The sequence below is a fragment of the Lactuca sativa genome, chromosome 8, assembly GCF_002870075.4.
Source record: "Lactuca sativa cultivar Salinas chromosome 8, Lsat_Salinas_v11, whole genome shotgun sequence".
NCBI classification, from domain to species: domain Eukaryota; kingdom Viridiplantae; phylum Streptophyta; class Magnoliopsida; order Asterales; family Asteraceae; genus Lactuca; species Lactuca sativa.
In genome coordinates, this window is record NC_056630.2 from 303030599 (window position 1) to 303056579 (window position 25981).

A 25981-nucleotide genomic window follows, 5' to 3' on the forward strand; every position below is an offset into this window, starting at 1 on the left:
ACTGATCGTACACACAACTCTGCTCTGCATTTTCAAAATCTTTTATACTCCTCTTTTTTTTTTTTTGAAAATACTTCTCAAATCCTCAGTTTGAGTTCAAATACGCCCGAAGGTGTACTCGAATCCCTCAAACCAAGGCTCTGATACTAACTTGTAACACCGTAAATTTCAAAATAATTTTTCACAATTTGTAAAAACATATCTCATTAACTTTCCATAAAAACATCAAGTTTAAATCTCAATTCACACTACACAAAATCCCAAGATCAATGTATATCAAAAATCCCATGCGTGTGTACAGATCAAGCCGGCGCCTTCCCACGGCCATCGTTAGTACCTGAAACAACAACACTAATACTGTAAGCACAAAGCTTATTGAGTTACCCAAAATACCACATAAACACACACACACACACACACACACACATATATATATATATATATATATATATATATATTAGCCACTCGAGGCTATAACTTTGTGGGTCCGTGCACCCAAGCTCTGTGAACCCTCAGGTTCTAACTCTTGGAACCTTCCGGTTCCAACTCTATAAACATGCAGAGCATAAATCACATAGACATCATGCAGTACAACACATAGCATACACATAACATACACATACTCTGACACATAACTCTGATTACCTACTCAAGGTAAAGTATAGTAAGAAGACTCACCTCGCGTATCTCGATGACTCATAATCCTGGAATCCCTCGTGCTCGATCCCTAGAGCTATACTCCTCCTATAACATCATATGTCTCTAATTAACACTCTTTACACTAAGGTTGACTACCCCTAAGAAGTCAACACTGGTCAACTCTGGTCAACGGTCAACGGTCAACTTTGACCGGACTCGGCGAGTCTAGACGTTTTCACCAACCTCTCCGGAATTCCCTTTTGACACGTCGAGTACTCCCCCTGACTCGACGAGTTCCACCTGGAAGAATCGCAGGGCCACCCTGACTCAACTCACCGAGTCTCAAGAACAACTCGGCGAGTCCCAGCTCGACTCAGTCCACCTGACCACCCTCTCTAACTCGTCCTGACTCACTGAGTCAACCTATGACTCGACTGGACCACTCACTGGCCGATCTAAAGGCAATCTTCAAGCTACTCGCCGAGTCTGCTCATCGGACTCGGCGAGTCCATGTCATGTAATCACTCAAACTCGCTTCTAAGGTCAGATCTGCTCCAACAATTCATAGATCTGGCCTTCCTAGACTGATTCATCACGTAAAGCCCTTATCTTGGTGTTCACAACACACCCCATGGCTCATAAATAGCATTTTGACACAAGGTATAAGGATTCCAATCCAAAACCTCCATTGATTCACAGAAAGCTTGGACAAAGGGACACTCTGGACCTCCAAGGGTCCAGATCTATGGTCTAAATCGCTTAAGGGGCCAAGGGGGCTCCAGATCTAGCCACAAAAGGGTTCAATAAACCCTAAATCAAATAAACATCAACATAAAAGAGGATAGCTCGAAGATATTACCACAATAGTGATGCTCTGGACTCCAAACTCTCAGACAATGGCTCCCCTTGCTTTCCCCTTAGCTGATCCTCCCTTTCCCTTGCAAGATGACACCTCCAAGATCAATAATGGCCTCCTACTTTGCTCCAAACGCTCACACTCGATTAGGGTTTCACTCAAGGGACTGGTGAGCACAAATGACGGCCATAAGGCCCTTTAAATAGGTCCCAAACCTGAGAAATTAGGATTTCATTAAACAGCGCAGACTCGCCGAGTCCATACCCTGGACTCGCCGAGTCCAGGCGCGAACCCGCAACTAGAACCGCGATCCTACTCGGTGAGTTTGAGCTCCAACTCGCCGAGTCCCCTCTCAAAACACCAAAAACATAAACATAAAAGATACCTGGAAATCCGGGCTGTTACAAAACACTTCCACCAAGTAGATTTTAAGTAGATTGCAATCTTTGCATTCTCAAAGTTGTTAGTGGAGCGTGTGTGGTTAACCGGCACACTAACATGGAGTTATGAGAAATAGCAAAGATCTAAACAGTTGAGACTATGGTTATGACATCCCTTTTTGTAGTTCAGAAATTGTTTAGACACACCTGTGAGCTATCTAAGATAAGGTGTATGATTTTGATAAAATCTAATCAAAGAAATCTCGTATCAGAAGTCTAAACTTTGGTAAGAACGTCAATAAAGTATTGACTTCTAGAAGTCCATCTGTTTTCTGGATACATGTCCAAGCTAGTGGGAGCATAAGTGTTATGCTAATAATCATCATGTTAGTGAGAGCATGATAATTATGATAAGTATTGCAAGTAAGAAATGTTAATGATGGAAAACAAAAGTTTCAATTCGTGAGGTTGCAGAGGTTGAAAAAGTTGTTTTGCTATTATTAAGGGAGAGGAAATTATACTTTATTTCAATTCTAAAAGGCTTAGATTGAGATTTTAATCATTCTCAAAAGGATTAGATTGAGATTTTAATCATTTTAGTCAAGAATATATATATGAATTTTTATGTTGGTTTGGTTCAACTTAAGAAAATTCTATATATTGCGTTCTCAAAATTCGATTATGATTACGACATCCCTCTTCGTAGTCAAATTTTGAAAACAGAGCAAATAAAAATATTGTAGCAAAAGACTGGTCTAGAATCATGTCTTTATGTGAGACATCATGAATCGTGTTCCATTTGCTTTGGGTACAGGATGGATTGCGTGTGCTATAATATTTATCCTTTCAAAATATTCCAAAGGCTTGGGGTAGTAAGACGGGAAAAGGTCTAGAATTGGATATTACTAAAATGATTAAGCAACTGTCGAGGACAATCTAAGGTTTACCAAAGATTAGTTGCTCTGGGACAGTTAAAAGTATAGTGTTAACTTTGGATTGACCATATTGACATATTCTAAAAATAGGCAACTCTTGTTCAGAAATGATAGTCAAAATGAGAATCTGAAGTTGTCTCCATAGATAGAAGCAATCTGTGTAAGATCATAAAAACATAATTCAAGAAGGACAGTTCCATGGAGTTGATCTCCATTGGAATACCCTGTAATGGTTGTTGACAAGTCTTTGTGACTTTGTACATGTTCATTACAAGAGGGTAGTGCATATAAGTTTAAAATCTAACATATTTCGATAAATGATAAGTATTTGGAATTCTTACATTTACGATAAGGATTCGGGAGTGTGAAATTAGAATCATTGTTCAATTGGTTTATTTCACAAAGTAAGGATCATAGAAAAACATAGTGTACATGCTTGGAGCATGGGGCAACTAGTGTTTTCTAATTCAAGTATAAAGTTGATAAAACCGAAACAATGAATAATGAGTAATCAATATGGTGATAAATAAAAAGTGTTATATTTATATTCATAGGTTTTAATACCATATTGGATTCAAATATTCTTGTGTTTTATTTTGCATGTTTTGACTTCCAGAATAAACTAGGTCATTCTTTCTGAATGACTAAATTATTCAAACCATCCACAGTCGGTCATATGTTGGAAGTATATATGAGTCAAGACTGTCATGGGTTGGCTTGTAGAGGTCTAAGATTTTGGACAAAGTGGTGCTACAACACTCATGAGTGCTCATAAGTTCTGAGTATTGGATTCAACCCATGCTCATTGGAATCACTTCATGGATTTTACCACGAGTGATCATGCGATGATAATATCTTATATTCTTCAAAACTAGAGATACGAGTTGTTACTATGAGTTGGTTATACATTGATTGGGCGAAAACGCATTGGTAACTCGATGTTATAAAATGTGCCTTTTTGTATGATTCAAAAAGTAGTAGAAAAAGCCATATGAGTCGAAGTTTATCCATTCCTTTTACCTTTGGGATAAAAGCCATATCTGTGGGCCCCTAGATGATTTAACGACGATACATGTGAGTGCTTGGCCAAGTTAGGATTGATTTGATTTGTTCAAGCAGTCAGTCGTCATAAATCGGAAATCGGGAAACAACAAATGGACAGAGAGAATGATTTATAATCCATGTCTCATTCCATATGATATCTAGAATGGAGGAATAAATGATCATTTATCTAATGGACAAGTCATTGACAAAGGTCAGAGTTCATCGACAAGGTTAGAGTTCGACAGTGGCTTTTGAGAGCTATAATTTCCAGTTGGTTCTTGAAGTCATACTCAATAATAGTTTTAGACTTATCCAAGTGGGATACTGTTGGATTAGTGTCTAAGTCCATAACTATAATTGGTCAGACTTGACCCGACTCGGCATTGTCCATTTGGGTTGCATGGCATCGGGACATTTGGATAGACCTTTTGTGACAAGAAGACATTTGTGACATATTAATATATTATAAGTTCTAATATATTAATACGAAATCATGTTATTTAATTAGTCTTGATCAAGAATTAATTTGGACTTAATTTAGTGATCAAAAGAGACTAATTAAATATATGAGGATTGATTGTTTAAGTCATTCATTCTTATATATATATATATATATATATATATATATATATATATATATATATATATATATATATATATATAGGCTTATGATCCAAGATTCCTTATGTTGGGTTTAACCCATGTGGTGGCCTATGGATACTACAGGGAGGTTAAAACCCATGGAGAATAATGAATAGGTAAAGTCACGGGTTACATGGTGTAACCCTAATGTACACACTATATAAGGACCCCTTTAGCTTAAGAAATTTGCACAAGGGTTACATATGTGAGAGCAGTCAATTTGAGCTTGGAGTGTCTTCTTCTCATGGTTATTCCAAGTGTTCATGATGTTGTGTGAACCATTTGAGGTGTCACACTTGGGGCACTAGGCTCTAGAGCTTCATGGAGTGAAGCAACATCAACAAGGTATGTATTGTAACTTGTTTTATTACCCAACTATCACTTGATTGTATGCTAGATAGGGTAATACATTGTATATTCGTATTTGTATGTATATTAGAGAAAACATAGATCCAAGGTACTTAGGGTTGCATGTACACCATAGGAGTGTTAGAATGCTCAAAACCAAGACTTATCTCATCCCAACCCAGCCTCCATCCTCCCTCCCAACTCAGAGAAATCCTAATTCGAAACCCTAACCTTGTTTGAGTGATCTTGAGCCATTTTTGTGTGTTTTGTGGTGGTTTGAAGCTTGAATAGGAAGTAGAAGCTTGGGGATTCCAGGAAAGGGAAGAAGGTCCAGAGGTTTTGCTCCATTTTTAATTCATTCAAGGTAAAAAGCTTTAACCATGACCATCTAACTCTTAGATCTCTAGTTAGGGCTCATTTCTACATTTTATAAGCCTTAGTAAGGCCATACTCTGGATTATGTGTGTGTCATTGACTTGAATTTTAGATATGCCACCATTAAGGGTTCCCATGGTGTAAAGGTGCCAACTTTATGGCCATTGGAGGCCCATGCATCTTATAAACCTCTTTTTATGGCTTTTTGAGCTAAATACGCCATGAATGGACACCAAGTTTGTAACTTTATGTATAATGTGGACCCTAGGAGGTTAGATCTATGGTTTGGATGCTTTGAGACCAACTGAAATCAATTACATAGTTTTGGACAAAGAGGGACTCGACAATTCGTTCATGGGACTCAGTGAGTCGGGTCTTGTTTCCCATCAAACCCATTCTGTCAATGGACCAGGTGTTTAGATAGAAGAGCACTTATTCGTCTGGGCTCATTAGGGACATTGAAATCATGGAACACGGCGAGTGTATGAACTAACTCGACGAGTTCAAGGCAATGTCCCAATCCCATGAAGCCGGACTCGATGAGTTCAAGGAGAACTCAATGAGTCATAGACTAGACACCTTCATTCGGATGAAGATGAACTCGACGAGCTCAAGGATGAACTTGGCGAGTCGGTTGAAGAAGGTCTCGATGTTTGGTTGGAGGAGAACTCGGCAAGCGGCGGGTAGAGTCAGGGTTTTAGCTTTTTTGGAAGTAGGGAATCGACGAATTGTTGGACTAACTCAGTGAATCGAGTCAACTGGATGTTGAAATTGACCAAAGTTGACTTTGACCAGGGTTTTGACCTTCACTTTGACCTGGACTTGAGTTGACCCTTATAAGGGGTTATGAATATGAAATGGTAATCAAAAAGGTTGTTGTGTAGGAATCGAGGAGTTGAGTGAAGGGCCATGTAAATGGTTTGGGCTAGGCTTAGTATATGATGTGTTTTGTTTTGTGTCTGTAATTTCACTTTATGTTAATTTGAACTTTGTTGTGTTTACTACCGTAAACACGTTTACGGCTGTAAACGTGTTTACGGCAACAAACTCCGTTTGCGGTCTAGTTGAGTATAAATAGTGTAGGAGCTGGTCTTTTGAATGGTTCGTTGCTCTTTTGAAACTCATCCGATCGAGATTTTGTGTGTTCAAGCTGTTGTTCTCGTCGATTGGTTGTTGGATTTTGCGTTATGGGTTGTGAAGAAACATCTTCTGTCTGAAAAATACGAGTTTTAAAGGTTGATTGAGAGTTTACTGCCAACCGTAAATTCTGTTTACTGTCCATTCAAAAACCGTAATCACTAAATACTCATACACCGTAAACAAGTTGAAGAGCAGTAAACACCTTAGACCGTAAACACCAATCAGTAAACACCATACCATAAACAGCAAACAGTAAACCCAAAAACCGTAAACCCATAAAACAGTAAACCCAAAAACCGTAAACCCATAAAACAGTAAACCCAAAACCATAAACATCTAAACCATAAATCCCATATCGTAAACTCTGTTTACGGTCGCATTCATTTCAACTAACCTCAACCGTAAACTCTTTGGGAACTATTAAATCACTTTCAACTGGATTCTCAAACTCATTTTCAGGAACTTGATGTCGTTATGGGCACTACTACACGCATTCTGAGATTGATGTCTGCTGAAGGTTTTCCCGAGTGGAAATACAGAATCGAGAAGTACATCAAAATGAAAGATTTCAAGATCTGGAGAAGCATACTTAGAGGTCCTGTCAGAGTGACTATGACTGTCGGAGGTCAATTGATTGACAAAGCTATTGAGAACTATACTGATGAAGAATTTGAACTGGTTGAAGAACAGGAAAGAGCATTAGCCACCTTAACCATGGCATTATCTCCTGATATTGCTCAAGGTTTTCGTGAATACACTTCAGCTAAAGCTCTATGGGAAGCTCTTATTACATTCCATGAGAAACCCTCGAGGCTCAACTGCAAAGGTTCACCGCTCTCACAACTGACATGAACATTTCAAGGATCTGTTTGTCCAAGTCAGAAGTCAACAAGAAACTTCTGAATGCACTTCCTCATTCATGGGATATGAATGTTGTTGTAATTAAGAAAACCAAGGACTTGGTTCGTCTCACTCTTGCAGAGGTCATGGCAATCATCAAAGCTTGTGACATTGATGACAAACAGAGAGAAATCAACCATATGAATTCATATTCTACTGCAAACCTTGGTGTTTCATCCAACAATACAACACTATCATCCTTCATGACTTCCTCAGGTCAAGCTTTCGCAGTTCAACAACCTCATACTAACCCTCAATGCTGCAACATCCATCCCTCAATATCAACCTTCAAGTGTGCTCAACAAACTGTTCCTGCTCCCAATGTGTCAGCCAAAGTCTCCTCTTTAAACACCAAAGAATCTGATGAAAATCTTGCTCTAGCCACTGGGCCAGTTAATTGCTACAATGCCTTTGTAGCCGGAGATCTTCCACCTTAGCTTGCTGACTTGGACTAGACACATCCCAAAGATGTGGAGGAAATGGACATTACTTGGCAGATTGCCATGGCTATCTTCAGAGCCAAACAATTCGCCAAGAAAACAGGGAAAAACAACTGGGATATGAATGCTGAAAAAAAGGTGGGATTTAACAAAAGTATGCTGAGATGTTTTAACTGCCACGAGTCGGGTCACTTTGCTCGTGACTGCCAAAGGCCAGATTGCAGAATCAACAACAACCGACAGATGGTTGCAGTAGGAAACAATCGTGCAGGAGCTACAACCAATGGAGAAACAACTATGGTTGTTCAATCATTTGATTGGGAGGAACAAATTCAAGCTTTAAACATCACAGGGTCAGAAAATGCTCATCTAGCTCAAATTGATGACGCAGCTTCAAAGAATAATGATACTGATCCTGAGGCAGAAATGATGGAGCTGCAGTTTGCCCTAATGGTTTCCACCTCCTCTAAGCCCAAGAAAAGCGAGGTAAATCTACCGTCTTGTTCTTTTGCTTGCAAAGATATGTTACACTTCTTCGAAATGAAATTCAAACATTACGTAGGCAAGTAGAGGACCTTAAATAGGAGGGTTATAAACTTAGGAAGGGACAAAAACCACTTAAGGCCCAACTAGAAGCCAAAACAAAAGATTTTAGAAAAATTCAATCAGAATTCAGTGAAAAGTGTGAAATTTATGATTATACTAAGAGACAACTTGATGTTGTGACCAAAGAACTTGATGAGTTAAAAATTAAAAGTGGAAAAACAGATGTGAGTTTCAAAAACTATTCTGCTTCTAGTTAAACAGTTGAGTCTTTGTATGAAACCCAATTGAAATTTAAAGAAAATCAAAACAAGGGTTTAGGGTATGATTGTGTTCCTCCTCCTTTTAATCATAACTACACATAAATCCCTTTGACACAGAACGAAACTGACAGGGAGCCACATCTTCGATATGGAAAACTTGCTGGTTTTGTTTCAAGAGGTTTTATTAACATTGAAAGTACTAATGTTTCTACTTCCTCTGCAGATACACCCTTAGATCAGGCCAAGTGTGAAGCTAGAGAATCTGTTTCTGTTTTTAATTCTGATTTTTCTATCGTGAACAAATTTGAGTGTGTTTCTGATGATAAGACTGAAAAAGCTCCTTGTGTTAGCTCATCATTGGATAATGTTGAATTTAATTTTTCGATATGTTTGATGAATTGTTTGGTAATTCTGATGCTTGTGATTCTCATGAGGAATCATCAACTCCTCAAGTCAAATCAAATGAGGCACCCTCACTTATTTCTCAATCTAATTCTCATGCATGTTCTTCTAACAAGAGTAAGAGTGTTTGTAATGAAAATAAATCTGAAAAATGCAATACAAATTAAAATAATAAACATATTTGTTTTAATTGTGGAGTTGGTGGTCACATAGCTAGAAACTGTCAAAATAAGATCTTTGTAAACTATCTATCACCAAGAGGGGAGAATGAGTCTCGAGGAAGGTCTTTAATTAGAAAATCCTCAAGAACTTGCTCTCAAAGTAAGGATCAGAAAGATAGTAAGAATAGAAAAAGGGCTGTTTTTCAATCAAATAAAAAGGTTTTTACTAACAAAACTCGAAACAGGTTGTCAAAACCGAACAAGGCTCAGCCAAGATCGGTTTCATCAAAAAGCACTTCTAGATCTTCTACTAATTTTGGTAGAAAATCCAGAAGGTCTATGCAAACTCCTTTGAAGTCTATTTCAATATCATCAGAGACTGTTGTAAAACCTAAACTTCAATGGAAGCCCAAATCGCTCTCTAGTTCATCATTACCTCCTTCTGAAGTGATTAGAAATGAAGATCCTAATTTGCAAATTTTAAAGTCTAAATCAGAAAAGGTGAAAAGGAAACCCAAGACAGTGATGACCTGGGTTCCCAAGTCTAAATGATTCCGCTCATTTTGTAGGGACAGTTGCGGAGGAATATCGTCCGTCCTTGGTACGTCGATAGCGGCTGTTCCCGGCATATGACTGGAGCCATCTCCCAACTGAGCGAAATTCAATCTTTTAATGGGGGTTATGTTTCCTTTGCGGGCGGAGACAGTGGAAAGATCACACAGCGTGGAACTATTACAAATGGAGTGTTGAGCTTTGAAAATGTCAACTTTTCACCCGAATTAAAGCATAGTTTGTTGAGTGTTTCTCAGATATGTGACAAAGGCTACTCAACGCACTTTACTGATAAAGAGTGTATAATTCTCAAGCCTGGCATCGTCATCCCATAAGAATGGATTCTAGTCAAATCAAAACGGGATGGGAACGCCTACATCATTGATATGAACAGTAACCTACCTGAACAAGTCACGTGTTTATTCTCAAAGGTTTCCAAACACAATGCAATGTTATGGCATCGAAGACTTGGTCATGCTAATGCGAAAAACCTGAATCGTCTTGCGAAAAATGAGATGGTCCGAGGCCTTCCTGTCAGAGACTTTATCACCTTTGAGAAGTGTGTTTCCTGTGCTCAAGGCAAACATCATCGGAAACCACATTTGCCCAAGCAAATCAGCTCAATCAATCAAGTGCTTCAACTTTTGCATATGGACTTATTTGGCCCGGTCAACGTCCTGAGCATCAATAGAAGCTCGTACTGTCTTGTTGTGATTGATGATTTCTCTAGATTTACCTGGGTCTTTTTCTTATCCAACAAAACAGGGGTTGTTGATCTGATAAAGAAGTTCGTGGTGATGATTAAGAAGCAGACTAACAATCAAGTGAAGGTGCTTCGCACTGATAATGGAACTGAATTCAAGAATTCGATTCATGATCATTTTTGCGCAGAAAAGGGAATAGTGCATCAATTTAGTTCTGCTCACATGCCTCAACAAAACGGTGTTGTTGAACGGAGGAACAGAACATTGAAAGACGCTGCAAGGACAATGCTTTGTGGCTCCAATCTACTTGTATTCTTTTGGGCCGAGGCGATTAACACTGCTTGCTACGTGCAGAATCGTGTTCTAATCAACAAAGCACAAATGAAGACACCATACGAGATTCTTTATGGACACAAGCCTTCCGTAAGCCATTTCCTTGTATTTGGCTGTCCTTGCACCCTTCTTCACCTAGATTCCAACCCTAAATTTAATGCCAAAGATGATGACTATTACTTTGTGGGGTATGCTGCGCGCACCTCATATAGGGTCTACAACAAAAGGACTAAGCAGATTACTGAATCTTATGACGTGCGCTGGTTGGAGGAGAATGAAAGTGATGCTAGAGTGGGTCCCGACTGGTTATTTGATTACACATCCCTATTTATATCTCTAAACGTGCCTTCGAATAATTCAAGTGGATCTTCCTCCGGTTTGAATAATGTTCATGTGATTGAAGACAAAGATGAAGAGGTTGTTTACAGACCCCCAACGGTTGAAGGGGAATCCTCTGCTCCACTTGAAGGGGAGCTCTCTGCTCAATCTGAGGGGGAGTCATCTGTACAACCGACTAGTACAGTGTCTAAGATTCCAACTGAAACTCCTAATTCTGATGCTACACGTCAAACACCCATCGAAAGAGTGTTCATGTCTAGAGATGCTTCCGTTGTCAATACAACATTTATGGAACTCCTCTTTCTTGAAGAAATTGCAAATGAATTTGTAGTAGAGTCTTCTAATCGGACTCAAACAACAGAACATGGAGGTTTCAATATTCACACTCTTCCTTTTTCTATCAATGAGATCAGCCAAGACATACCTTCCCGAATTCAGCGCGATCATCCGATCGAAAATGTCATTGGCCAGCTGGGTGATGGAGTTAAAACCAGAAGTCAGAGTGGAGACGTTAATGAATGTCTTTACTCTTGCTTTATATCTCAAGTTGAGCCCAAAAATATTGAGATGGCTCTAAATGATCCCAGCTAGGTAGACGCGATGCATGAAGAGCTAAATCAATTTGAAAAACTGGGGGTCTGGAAACTGGTTGAGTTACCAAAAGGCAAACGGTCTATTGACACGCGTTGGGTCTATCGTAATAAGCAGGATGATTCTGGTGAAATCGTTCGAAATAAAGCACGTTTGGTGGTCCGAGGGTTTCGACAGATCGAGGGTCTTGATTATACTGAGGTGTATGCTCCCGTGGATCGTCTGGAGGCTATTCGAATCTTCCTCGCGTATGCTTCCTATAAGAATTTCACGGTCTACCAGATGGATGTCAAGACTGCCTTCTTGTACAGCAAGGTGAAGGAAGAAATTTATGTTGATCAACCCCCTGGGCTTATTGACTCAAAGTTCCCTAATCATGTCTATAAGTTGGACAAGGCATTGTATGGGTTACATCAAGCTCCTCGAGCATGGTATGCAACCCTAACAAAGCACTTGCTCGAACATGGCTATTCTCGCGGTACTATTGATCAAACTTTATTCATCAAGCATGTGGGTGATGATGAGATACTGGTTCAGATCTATGGTGACGACATCATCTTCGGGTCCACATGTCCAAAGCTTTGCAAAGAGTTCGAAAGTGTCATGAAGAAGAGATTTGAGATGAGTTCTCTATGTGAAATGACCATGTTTTTGGGGCTTTAGGTCAATCAAAATTCAACCGGAATCTTGCTACATCAAGCAAAGTATGTTGAAGATATTCTTGAGAAGTTTGGATTTTCAGACGCGAAACCTACTTCAACTCCCATGGCTGAAAGACCCCTGCTGATTCCAGATATTGACGGTGAATCTGTAGATCAAACTCACTACATATCGATGATCGGTTCCTTGATGTATCTCACTGCAAGTCGTCCCGACGTCATGTTTGTAGTGTGTCAATGTGCTCGCTATAAGGCTAATCTTAAACTTTCACATCTTATTGCTGACAAAAGAATCTTTTGGTATATGAAAGGCAGTCCAAAACTGGGTCTTTGGTATCCGAAAAATTCTGAATTTAATTTATATGCTTTTGCTGACAGTAATTATGGAGGTTGTGAGCTTGACATGAAATCAACATCAGGAGGGTGTCAGTTCCTTGGTGATAGACTGGTATCGTGGCAATGCAAGAAACAACATACTGTATCTACTTCTACAGCAGAAGCGGAATACGTTGCTGCCTCGGCGTGCTGTTCTCAAGTTATCTGGATCCAACATCAGCTTTTGGATTACGGTCTGAACTATCTAGAAACCCCAATTCATTGTGATAATGAGGCCGCTATACAAATAACTAAAAATCCTGTCCAACATTCCAAAACCAAGCACATTAACATCAAAATTCATTTCATCAGACATTGTTATGAGCGCTCGCAAATCCGGCTAGAACAGGTTCCCACCGCTAGAAATGTGGCGGATTTGTTCAATAAGCCGTTTAACAAAGCTCGATTCGATGTGCTTGTGGGATTTTTAAAAATGATTCGTTTTGAGGATTAATTTTTGTTTTTAGGATAGTTTAAATTTGCGCATTTACTTTTGTTTCTTTCCTATGCACATATTTAGGGGGAGAAATAATAACAAAACAAAAATTAGAAAATTTTAAAAATCCAAAAACATTAAAAAATCAGAAAATAAAAAAAATTGTTGGTTATGAAATATGCTGCTTGAGGGAGATGTTATGGGAAGTGATATTATCAAGTGATAACAGGCAACCTGAGTCTGCGTAACATACCCAAAGTTGAAGGGTCTATGCTCTGGTTTGATGCGTCAGTAGGCACGAAAGATTCTAAATGGACTTGACTAGGCAGAGTTGAACTTAGGAAATTTATAGACTTGACAAATCTTGACCTAGTTAGATCCGTTCAGCATGACAATACGACGCTCGGATAGGTTGAGCAGGGAGATATATATGGGAATCTACTCGTCACATTAAATGAACCCGTACTTGGAACAACGGTTTAACTTTTCCTTGATGTGCGGATTCTGTCCTTAATTCCGACTGGATGGAGCGACTGGTAAATTCCGATAAATTAGGTCTGTAGAATATCATTTTCTTTCTTTCCGTCTGTTAGTCATATGTTGTCTCCTTTGCGTGACTTCCAATCCGACCTGGTACACAACATATGCAACTTTATTTCTCTGCAGGTTATATATGTGAAAGACTTCTTATCTGTTAGCCATATGTTGTCTCCTCTGCGCGACTTCTAATCCGACCTGGTACACAGCATATGCAACCTTCTACTTCTCAACCCCTCTGAAGTTATAAGTAATAAGTAATAGAATTCTAAATCTATCCTCTCTCTAAATAGTTGTCTGCTCACCCGGTGTAAGGAGTACTCTGGAAGTTCCTGATGGCTAGGGCATATCAGGAAGCGGGAAACACGTTCCAGTACAATTAAAATTGAACACTCAAAGATTCTCTATAGATCTCGATACTCAATTTAGGTGGACAACAATATCCCTGGTCGTCGTCAGATGAATGGTCCTTAAGATATAGTATCTAAGGAATTAGGGTCAGATATAAATTTTAGTATCTTAAGTTCACTTTGTCTTGTAACAAATAGTGTCCTAAATCTGTCACAATTTGTCGTGTTTAAGTGGACAACAATACCGACGATTGACCATACAAAGATGTGAAAATGAAAGGTACCGACAAGTGGATCAAGGTTGTCCAAGAACTTTGATCCTAGTACCTCAAGATGAAGTCAAAAAGGCTTACTTATGTTGCTTAGTTAGAATTTTATTTTTATTTTTATTTTATTTTTAAATATTTTCTTTTAATAATCCTCAAAAGGCTTTATTTTTTAAAAGACTTGCTTGGAAATTGGACTAGAAGTTTAACAGTGTATGCAGCCTGAAAAACTCAAAGGAGTATAAAAGCGAGAGTTTACTGCAGTGAACACTCTTTACCGCCTCACTCACTGCAAAACCACAAACTGCCCAAATCGCTCTAAATTTCGAAAAAATCAGGTGCATCTTTTCTCAAAATCGTTTAGTCCACGAAAAAGGTATGTGAATTCCGACTCTGAAACTGTATTTCTTGTTCAAATCGACTTAGAATCATAGGAATAATTTAGGTTTGAAGCTTGTCGGAGTTTACGGTTTTTGAATGTTCATAGGGAGTAAACTCATAGACCGTAAACACATAAAGTGTAAACTCATAGACTGTAAACCCGTAAAGAGTAAATTCATAGACCGTAAACTCACAGGGCGTAAACTCACAGGCAGTAAACTCCCTTTCGACCTTGCGACTGTAAACGGTCCTTTTGCCTTATGACCGTAAACTCGGTTTTGGCTTTACGGCCATAAACTCTGTTTACGGTCCATTGACCAATTTTGACCGTAAAGGTTCATTGACCAATGCTGACCGTGAACTCTTGTGTTGGGATGAATTTAAGAAATACCTTAAGTGTGTCAATTTTAAATACTTTGTTTTCTTACTTCGCTTGTTTAGTGCAGATAATGGCATATCTTAAAACAGCCGAGATGCACAACATTGCAATTGTGGTGGATGATCCACCAGCGGCTCACAGAGACTTCATGTCCATGATGTACCGTCTTCGAGAGTGTTGCTTGGCTTATGCGATTATGGTGAATCCTATCATTTATGAAATTCGTATTCAAGAGTTCTGGAAAACAGCCAAAGTAACCGAGAAGAATAAGGAAATGATCATTGAAGCTGTGGTGCAAAATTGCAAGATCCAGATTTCGGAGCAATATATCAGAGAAACTTAGATGATTCTTGATAATTCTGACTATCCAACTGAAGCTGATGCTGCGTAAATTCAAAAGATTCTTGAAAGAATGGGATATGAGGGCTCTTTTCCTCCAACCGTGAAAAAGCTTCTGCCTCCTTACTGGCGATTTTTGGCTCACGTGTTCATTAGTTGTGTGTCAGGAAGGAGATCGGGAGCGGGTGAGATCTCAATCAGGAACACAGGGGCTATTGTTTCCCTGGCAGCTGGCAACAAGTTAAACTTTTCAAATTACATCTTTGATGAATTTCTTGTGAACATTGGTGCACTAACTCGGGGGTACAGAGATTCTTTTCTGATGTAACCCTGATTTATTCCGACCATCATTGATGATCAGTTTCCTGACATGGTTAAACCTGGCGATGGGATGGACACAAAGTATTTGGGTCCTCACTCCATTGGGCTCATCAAACAAAACAGAAAGGGTAAAGTGGTATTTCAAGGTCTTCATCCCTTGGTGAAGTTCGGACAATTTACAGAGATCAATGAGCCAACTTCATCAGAAAGAGTATCGTCTATAGGCATCATCACTGTTTCAGATCACGAGGATGATGAAACCCCAACCCTCGAAACTTAAGTCAATGATGAACAGGAATTGCAGTCTGTTCAGGTTCAATGTACTTACAATGTGGACTTGAGAAAAGATGACAAAGAAAATGAGAATGTTGATGTCACGGATTTTGAGAGAGATGATATCCCAGTAAACCTTGATAACAATGATGATGTATTTTTGTCTGATGTAAACCTCGACAACTTGCTTAGTGATGTCAATGAAGTAGCTCATGTAACTGCTGAGACAAGGGTAGAAGAAGAAATTTTTATGACTGCTCCTTCCACTTCCAATCCAGAGGCAAAAATAGCAATTCCTATGGTGACAGTGTCAGGAATTCCTCCTCTTGATACTGGGATACCTACATCTACGCCAATGGAAGAAGATGTTACCACCATTCAAGCCACTCCTCCTCCGACAAAACGACGAAGGCTTGTTCTGAGATTTTCAAATTGAAGTTCAACGACACAAAGTGCTACAGCTCCTCCAAAAATCACGCCGGCTATTGTCTCAACCAAATCCATAAATGAAGATCACAGCACTATATTCGATGCTGGTGGTTCCTTATTTCCTCTCAACCAATCCGATCTTCCATCGTTGTTGATCGTTTTAACATGGATCCAGAACAGGCTTACAGAGCTGCAAAGGCAAAAAGGAGCTAAACAAAAGAAAGTTGCTGATAAGTCGACTGACAAGAATAAATGGCTCTTTAAAAGAAGTGTGGATTATAAATCTCCTTGGGATAGACCTCAAGTAACCTTCACTGACCTAAGCACTCAAACCTTCAGAGGCATATATGGTGATAGGTCAGGAATTATCTCATGGGGATTTCATGATACACTAGATATGTTCATGGTTCGAAGGAAGAGTGGAAATAAAGAACTGTACAAGGATGCTCATGATTTCAACTCCTTTACTAAGGTTGATCTCATTAGGCTATCTAAAGCTCCCTTCTCGAATCCGTCAAAGAATTCCAAGGCCAATCAATTCAAATCATTTTTGGAATATCAAGTCGCTAAAGGATTTCCATCAATGAGAACTGCAGAGTCCTTTGTTGCAGTTCACAAGCATGTATTGGATAAAGAAACCAGCGAGCCTATCCGGGTGGTAATGTGGCCAGCAACTGCTCAAGTAAAACACATCCCTGTTCCTCAAAATTGTCCTGATGGATCTCTACACTCTATGCTTTATTGGGTGTATGATGAAACATCAGATGCTGCTGTCATCAAGCTCAAGGAAGATTGTATTCGCTTGTATGACAAAAGGGATCTACTTAAATTTGGTGAACAAGACATTCATCAGCTTGCAAGTTGTCAAATTGTTGTTGATGATGAGCTGTTTGAGCCTGCTGCAAAGTAATATACAAGGATGGTGGCTACAATTATTGACAAGAGAATATGGAATGGAGCTATGGGGAGGTCCGACGTGCTGGCTATGAACAAAGACTAAATCCAAGCCTGTTCCAAATCAAGGGGGAGATTGAAGGGCCATGTAAATGGTTTGGGCTAGGCTTAGCATGTGATGTGTTTTGTTTTGTGTCTGTAATTTCACTTTATGTTAATTTAAACTTTGTTGTGTTTACTACCGTAAACACGTTTACGGCCGTAAACGTGTTTACGGCTACAAACTCCGTTTGCGGTCCAGTTAAGTATAAATAGTGTAGGAGCTGGTATTTTGAATGGTTGGTTGCTCTAGAAGTTTACTGCCAGTCTTGAGTTGTACCTGACGATTTCTTGTGTTTAATCGTGTGCAAGCTCAATTCATTCATCTTACTATGTTACTCTTGATTCATGTTTGTTTGATTATCAGTTTTAGATCCAGAATCGGAGCTAACATTGAGACAAGTTGATTTCCGTATTGACGAAAGTGCAGACACTACACGACATCAAGTTGAGTTACCTTCGCAAGTGTCATCCGAACTTAAGTTAAAGGCCTCCAAAACTCTAGCCTTTTGGAGTTGGCCTTTGTGCTTCTTGTTGACATGTCCAAGATGACAATGCCACAAGGATGCCTTATCCAAATCATTGGAAGAATCGATGTGCAATACATTATTTCCTATGTTGTCTACAACATTCACAGTTTCATATACACCATTACAAGGTAATGCTTTAAAATAAAACACACCATTGCAAAAAGCATTAATAGCACCAATTTCATTATCAAATGAAAAACTATAGCCTTGTTTGTACAAACCATGAAAGGAAATAGTATTTCTCGCCATGTCAGATGAGTAGCAACATTTATTCAAATCTATTTCTAACCCACTACTAAGCAATAAAGAGTAAACTCCAATCTTGGTGACATGTGATACTTTCCTATTCCCCATAATGAAGTTTATCTTCCCGTGCTCCACATCCTTACTTCTTTTTAGGCCCTGCACATCAAAACAAATGTGAAATCCGCAACCTGTGTCAAGCACCCAAGAGTTAGCATGTGATGATTTTTTAGATAGAATAGTATAAATACCTGCATGGGTGGGTTTAACCATCACATTGTTGACATCCTGCAAGTATTTTGGGCAGCTTCGCTTCCAGTGCCCTTTTTCATGGAAATAGAAACACTCTACTTCATTAGGAATGGTAGAGGGAGCCGTAGAACCACCTTTGTTTCCACTTGAAGAGGATCCATCATGAGACTTTCCCTTGCGGCTTTTAGAAAGAGCCTTCCTGTTCTTCCCCTTTCCTTGTTCAATTGCTAGAAGATGGGTATTAGCAGTAGGAGTAGATTCAACATTTTTACCTTTGAGACGACTTTCAATAGTCCTGAAAAGGCCCTGAAGCTTGCACAGAGTGACTTCCTCCTTGTTCATATGATAAGTCATGCGAAACTGATCATAACATGGAGGAAAGGAGTGTAGAATGATATCTATAGCCAACTCCTCATCAAAGTTCATATTCAACTTGAGCAAACGGTCCACAAACCTTTGCATTTTTTGCAAGTGGGTCGTGATGGGTTCACCATCCTTCATTTTTGGTGTAATCATCTCTTGATGAGCACTCTGATGGTATCTTTCCATCAGGTCCTGGTGCATCTCAAAACGATAGAAGTCCTTATAGGACTTTTGGAGTTCTGTTGACATAGTGGTAAGCATGATACATGCTGCCTTCGTGGCATCCTTCTCATGTGACCTAAACTCACCAATCTCCTGAAGAGTCACAGAAGACTCATCAATTTCCTTTAGCTCCTTGTAGAGGACATATTCCTTGTCCTCATAGTGAGTGAGCATCCTGGTCGTAGAGTCTAATCGTTGACTATGACTATCCATTCACATCTGTAACCACAAATTAAGGAGGCTTAACTGGTAGCCTTGAAACCTGAAAATGTGGCCAATGAATCCCTGAGAGGGATGGATAAAAACTTGGAAGCCAAGGGTAGCAGAACCTTATACCTCATGGACCAGATCTAGACACTGAAGCACGGTGATTTCAAAGACTTAGTCATGACTGAAGCACACAACACTCGATATTCCTTCCACTCAGGTTCAGAAAAGATGTATCTGGATCTCAAAAAGTTATGCTGGTGGCCTAACATGAAAGCAGAGATTGCTACATTCATGATTAAATGCCACTTGCGCCAAGGATAATGTCGAATACTAGAAATACTTAGGGTTACTACAACAACCAGAGATACCGGAATGGAAGTAGGAGCGGATCACAATGGACTTCATAACCTAATTGCCCAAGACATTGGGTGGTCTCGATACCATTTGGGTGATCGTATACAGGTTAACAAAGTCCGCACACTTCCTGCCTATTAAGGAAACTGACAAGATGGAGAAACTAACGAGAAAATACATTAGGGAGATCGTACGACTGCATGGTGTTCCCATATCTATTATCTCTGATAGAGATAGTAGATTCACTTCAAGGTTCTAGAAGTCGCTACAAAGTTCCCTAGGAACTAGGCTGGACATGAGTACAGCTTACCATCCACAGACCGACGAACAAAGTGAGAGGACTATTCAAACCTTCAAAGATATGTTGCGAGCCTATGTTATAGAATTTGGAAGGGAATGGGATACTCATTTACCCCTTGTCGAGTTTTCCTACAACAATAGTTGTCACACGAGCATAAAGGTTGCTCCATTTGAAGCCCTCTATGGCCGAAAGTGTAGATTCCCTCTATGCTGGGCTGAGGTGGGTGGCAGACAATTAGCTAAAGGACGAGTTCTTAACAGCACTCTCACAGGTCCGGAAATCATACGGGAAACGACAGAGAAGACCTTTCAGATTCGTGTACGATTGAAAGCCTCTAGGGACTGTCAGAAAATCTACGTAGACAAGAGAAGGAAACCTTTGGAATTCCAGGTGGGTGACCACGTTTTATTGAAAGTCTCCCCTTGGAAGGGTTTGATACACTTTAGAAAGCATGGAAAGTTAAATCCAAGATACATAGCGCCTTTCAACATTATTTCTAGAATTGGCCATGTAGCTTACAAACTCAAACTACCTCACAAACTTAGTAACGTACACCCTACTTTCCACGCATCGAACTTGAAAAAGTGTCTATCTGACGAGACTCTTGTAATCCCACTCGACGAGATCAATATCAACGAGAGCCTCAAATTCGTGGAAGAACCAGTAGAGATCATTGAACGAGAGGTCAAGTAAGCGACGCAAAGTCGTATCCCGATAGTGAAGGTTCACTGGAATGCCAAGCGGGGACCTGAATTCACTTGGGAGCGCGAGGATCAAATGAAACTGAAATACCCTCATCTTTTCGCCTAGTATTTGTAATTGTTTAAACTCTAATTTTGGGATGAAATTCACTCTAACGGAGGATGATATGACAACCTGGAATTTCTATCTTATATAGCCATTCAATTCAATCAAAGTTAGACTCGTTTTTGCTATCTTTTAGCAATATTTAGGGTCTGTTTGAGTGTTCTAAACCTAGTGCATTCAAGGTATGGGTTTAGGGATGAGTTAACTTAAGTTCTTCGCATTGCATTCGAACCAAACACTCCTTCAAGAGGAGTGTACGGCCGTACACTCAAAATGGTCGTGAACTCATCCCCATATATAAGATATTCTTTCATTTTTTCTTTGCTTCTCACCCTCCCAAGTCAAAAAGTCTGATTTTCTCTTAATTATCATCAAGCATTTCACCTTGATCTTCACAAATGTAATTATTCCTTCCATTGATTAGTTGATACGTTGCTTTATCTAGTACCACCCTTTGATTTCATCCATGAAATTCATCTTTTTGGTTAGATCTTCAAGATCTTCATCTTTCACCAAGAACACACACTAGTTCTTGGTGGCCGTGAACTCCTATCAAGCTTCCAAATCATGAGTATCTCTTCTATCTTCTAGTTATGTTTGAAGAATACTTAATTCCTAGCCTTAAGTCTTCATCTAATGCAAGAACTCCAAGGGTGTACGGTCGTACACACCTCATATGGCCGTAAACCCTAGTTTAGTGCATGTCTTGGCCGAAATCTCATATTATGTCTCAACATAGGATCTTGAACACTTAATGGATGCTTGATAAGGCCATAAACACCCTTTATTCATACTTCTTCCATGGGTGTACGACCGTACACTCCATGACCGTACACTCAATAGTCGTACACATCTTAGTGTGGCCTTGAACTTCCCTTATACAATCACATGTGATTCTAACACTTAGTTTAAGTGTTCCTTAGTCCTTAAGGTGGTTCCATATCATAATTATCGTTATATACACTAATTTTATACATATATGTGCAATTATATGCTAAATAGGATCCGTGTGTACTCGAGACTTCACTTGACACTTAGCATCCTATACCGATCTTACATTCGCATCACTCACCGCAGGTGAGTTCATACCCCTTAATTTACGTTTTAAATGATTTTAGATGCTTTTATCGGGGGGAGTACAAGTTCAAAACATTATAGTTATTATATCAATCACATGTGATTAATAACTATCAAACAAATGGATTTCTTATACTACAAGCAGTTTTGTCAAACAAACTATTTCAAAACATTTTATCAAACTCTTTTATATGCTAAACTCTTTATCAAACTCTTTTAAACTAATATATTGTCAAAATCATGTCTATATAGGTATAATTATATGAATAAGGTTGAAAGGACTTTGGACTGATAGCTCGCTCTATTTCCTGTTCCTTGTCTGGTTGTGGACTTAGGGTATCGGTTGTTTATTCGAGGGTCGTTTAAATGTTAGTTATATATTATGTATGTGTGTATAGATATAAAATTTCATACATCAGCTAAACACCTTTAGGTAGCAACGGTGTATATACATACTCAGTTATTCTATTACAAAGCATATTACTAACTATAATAGGTATAGTTTACAGGCCTACTATTCACTATTTCTAGTACAAAGAAACATACAAGAGTCAGTTCATACATGAGTCAGTTCAAACAGACTATAACGAGAAACAAAAAGAACATACTATAATGATAAATAACGAAGAACATACTATATACTATACAAAGAGAACACACAATACATTGGAACATAAAGAACATACTATACGTATAATATGGATGGACACCAAGTTTGTAACTTTACGTATAATATGGACCCTAGGAGGTAAGATCTATGGTTTGGATTCTTTGAGGCTAAATGAAATTGACTAGATTGTTTTGGACAAAGAGGGACTCAGTGAGTCGTTCATGGGACTCGGTGAGTTGGGTCGTGTTCCCATCAAACCCTTTCTGTTAATGGACCAGGTGTTAAGATAGAAGAGCACTTAGTCGTCTGGGCTCATTAGGGACCTGGAAGTCATGGAACTCGTTGATTTCAAGGCAATGTCCCAATCCCATGAAGACGGACTTGACAACTTCAACGAGAACTCAGCAAGTCATAGACTAGACACCTTCATTCGGATGAAGATGAACTCGATGAGTTCAAGGATGAACTTGACGAGTCGGTTGAAGAAGGTCCCGATGTTTGGTTGGAGGAGAACTCATCAAGCTCTTTCTAAACTCGACAAGTAGAGTCGGGGTTTTAGCTTTTGTGGAAGTGCGGACTCTACGAGTTGGTGGACCAACTCGGCGAGTTGAGTAAACTGGATGTTGACTTTGACCAGGGTTTTAACCTTGACATTGACATGGACCTTATTTGACCTTTGTAAGGGGTTATGAGTATGAAATGGTAATCAAGAAAGGTTGTTGTGTAGGAATTGAGGGGTTGAGACGAGTTGATTTCCCTACCGAGGACAGTGCAGACACTACACGACATCGAGGTGAGTTACCTTCCAGTTGAAGTGTGTATAAGGCACCAAGGCCAACCCACTAATAAGAGTTATAGTTGAGATGATTGTCTTTCTGATAATTGACTACTATGTGTTATCTGTTATGATTATGTGCTAATTGTAACATCCGGACTTCTAGGTATATTGTTTATTCAGGTTTTTGGGAAGGACTATTAAGCGACTCGACGAGTTGGTGCTACAACTTGTCGAGTAGGGACGTGATATGTCACGTGGATTAATGATCTACTCGATGTGTCCGAAGTGCCAACTCACCGAGTAGACGCTGTGAAGAGAAATCCTAAATCCCCGGGTTTGGGGCATATTTAAGGGCATTTATAGCCTCATTTGCAACTCACCTTCACTGAGAGTAAACCCTAATCGGCCATTGAGCTTAGAGAGAGTATTTTGAGCTAACTTTGAGTGTTTGGTGCATCTTTTGAAGAGAGGGGGAGGATTCCAAGCCAAGGGACAAGAAGGAGTTGTGTTGATCTGTGTTTATTTCACCTTAGAACTTCTGGGAAAGGTATATGTTGGGTTTTGAGCATTCTAACACTCCTATGGTGTACATGCAACCCTATAAACCTTGGATCTATGTTTTCTCTATTATACATGCAAATAAGAACATTCAAAGGCTTAAATCCTAACTAGCATATTATGAAGTTCTTATACTACAAAGTACTAGTTAGATGACATACCTTTTGATGTAGCTTGATGTCTTCAAGCTTTAAGAGCTTAGCCCCAATAGTGTGGAAGCCTCAAGTGGAATCACAAATCACGAAAACATCTTGGAAGACTTTAGAGAATATGGATACTTGGTTCTCTCTAGTGAAATAGGCTAGCCCTTCTTAGTGTACCACACTCGTCTAATTTCACCAACCAAGGACATCTTTATATAGTATGGAAACTAGGGTTAAACCCATGACCTTTCATTTCATATGATCCATGGGTTAAACACTCCATGGACTATCCATGAAAGCTTATCCCAACCTAAATGAACTTGGTCCATTCCATATATATAAGAGTCCATATTTAATTAGTTCATTTTGATCACTTAATTAATTATAAATTAATTCTTCATCAATACTAATTAAATAATATGATTATGTGTTAATATATTAGAACATATAATATATTAATATAAATCATAAATATACTATTCTCAAAAGACGATCCATATAAATTGTGTCGGTGAAGTGCAACCCAAATGGACCATGCCGGTTCAGGTCAAGTACATACCAAATATAGTTATGGAATTAGACATTAATCCAACAGTCTCTTACTTGGATAAGTCCAAAACTATTATTGAGTATGACTTCAAAACCTAACTGGCAATCATATCTCTTAAAGTCGCTGTCGAACTCTGATCTTTTCAACGAACTTGTCCATTAGATAAGGGATCATATATTCCTCCATTCTAGATATCATATGGACTGAGACATGGATTATAATCATTCTCTCTGTCCATTTGTTGTTTCCCGATTTCCAATTCATGATGACTGACTGATTAAACAAATCAAATCAGTCCTGGCTTGGCCAAGCACTCACATGTATCATCATTAAATCATCAAGGGGCCCACAGATATCGCTTTTATCCTGAAGGTAAAAGGAATGGATAAACTTCGACTCATATGGCTTGTTTTACTACTTGTTGAATCATACATAAAGGCATGTTTTATAACACCGAGTTACCGAATGCGTTTTCGTGCAATCAATGTACAAGCAACTCATAATAACAACTCATATCTCTAGGTTTGAAGTATATAAGATATTATCGTCTCATGATCACTCATGATAAAATCCATGAAGTGATTCCAATGAGCGCGGGTTGAATCCAATACTCAGAACTTATGAGCACTCATGAGTGTTGTAGCCCTTTGTCCAACATCTTATACCTCTACAATCCAACCCATGACAGTCTTAATTCATATCTACTTCCAACATATGACCGACTGTGGATGGTTTGAATAACTTAGTCATTCCAGAAGAATAACCTAGTTTATTCTGGAAGTCAAAACATGCAAAGTGAAACACAAGAATAAATGAATCAAATATGGTATCAAACCCTATGAATATAAATAAACACTTTTATTTATCACCATATTGATTACTCATTATTCATTGTTTCGGTTTTATCGACTTTATACTTGAATTTAAAACAATAGTTGTCCCATGCTCCAAGCATGTACACTATGTTTTCTAAACACTAGTCATGCCATACACAAAGTATGCATACTATGTTTGTCTATGATCTTTACTTTGTGAAATAGATCAATTGAGCATAACTCCAATGATCATCTTTTCACAGTCCCAAACCCTTACTACAAATGCAAAAATTCCAAATTCATGCCATTTACTGAAATCTGTTAGATTCTAAACTTATATGCATTGATCCTCTTGTAATGATTATGCACAAATTCAACCAGACTTGGCAACAATCATTACAGAGTATTCCAACGGAGATCAACTCCTTGGAAACATCCTTCTTGCATTAAGTTTCCTAATCTTACAGATTGAATACTTTCTAACTTTGAACCATTTCCATATTCCATTTTGACTATCACTTCCGAACAAGAGTTGCCTCTTTTCAAACTATGTCAATATGGTCCTTCCAAAGTCAACACTATACTTCCAACTATCCTTGAGCAACCAATCCTTGGTAAACCTTAGATTGTCCTCAACAATTGCTTAATCATTTTAGTCATATCCAATTCTAGACCTTTTCCCTTCTTAATGCCCCAGGCATTTGGAAAATTTTAGAAAGGATGAATATAGCACATGTAATCGATCCTATATCTGAAGCATATGGGACACGATTCATGATGTCTCACATAAAGACTAAACCAGTCTTTTGCTATAATATTTCCATTTCTATTTGCCAAGTTCTC

General features: G+C 38.9%; 1 protein-coding gene across 1 annotated transcript; it reads left to right on the top strand.

Annotated features, from left to right (window-relative positions):
• The first annotated feature begins 7738 nt into the window (after positions 1 to 7738).
• Positions 7739 to 9955, top strand: LOC128128014 (uncharacterized). Its single transcript, XM_052766774.1, has 4 exons — positions 7739 to 8185; positions 8623 to 8850; positions 9288 to 9569; positions 9638 to 9955. Exons 1-4 carry the CDS (start codon positions 7739 to 7741, stop codon positions 9953 to 9955), a joined length of 1275 nt encoding a protein of 424 aa, XP_052622734.1.
• Positions 9956 to 25981: the final 16026 nt, after the last annotated feature.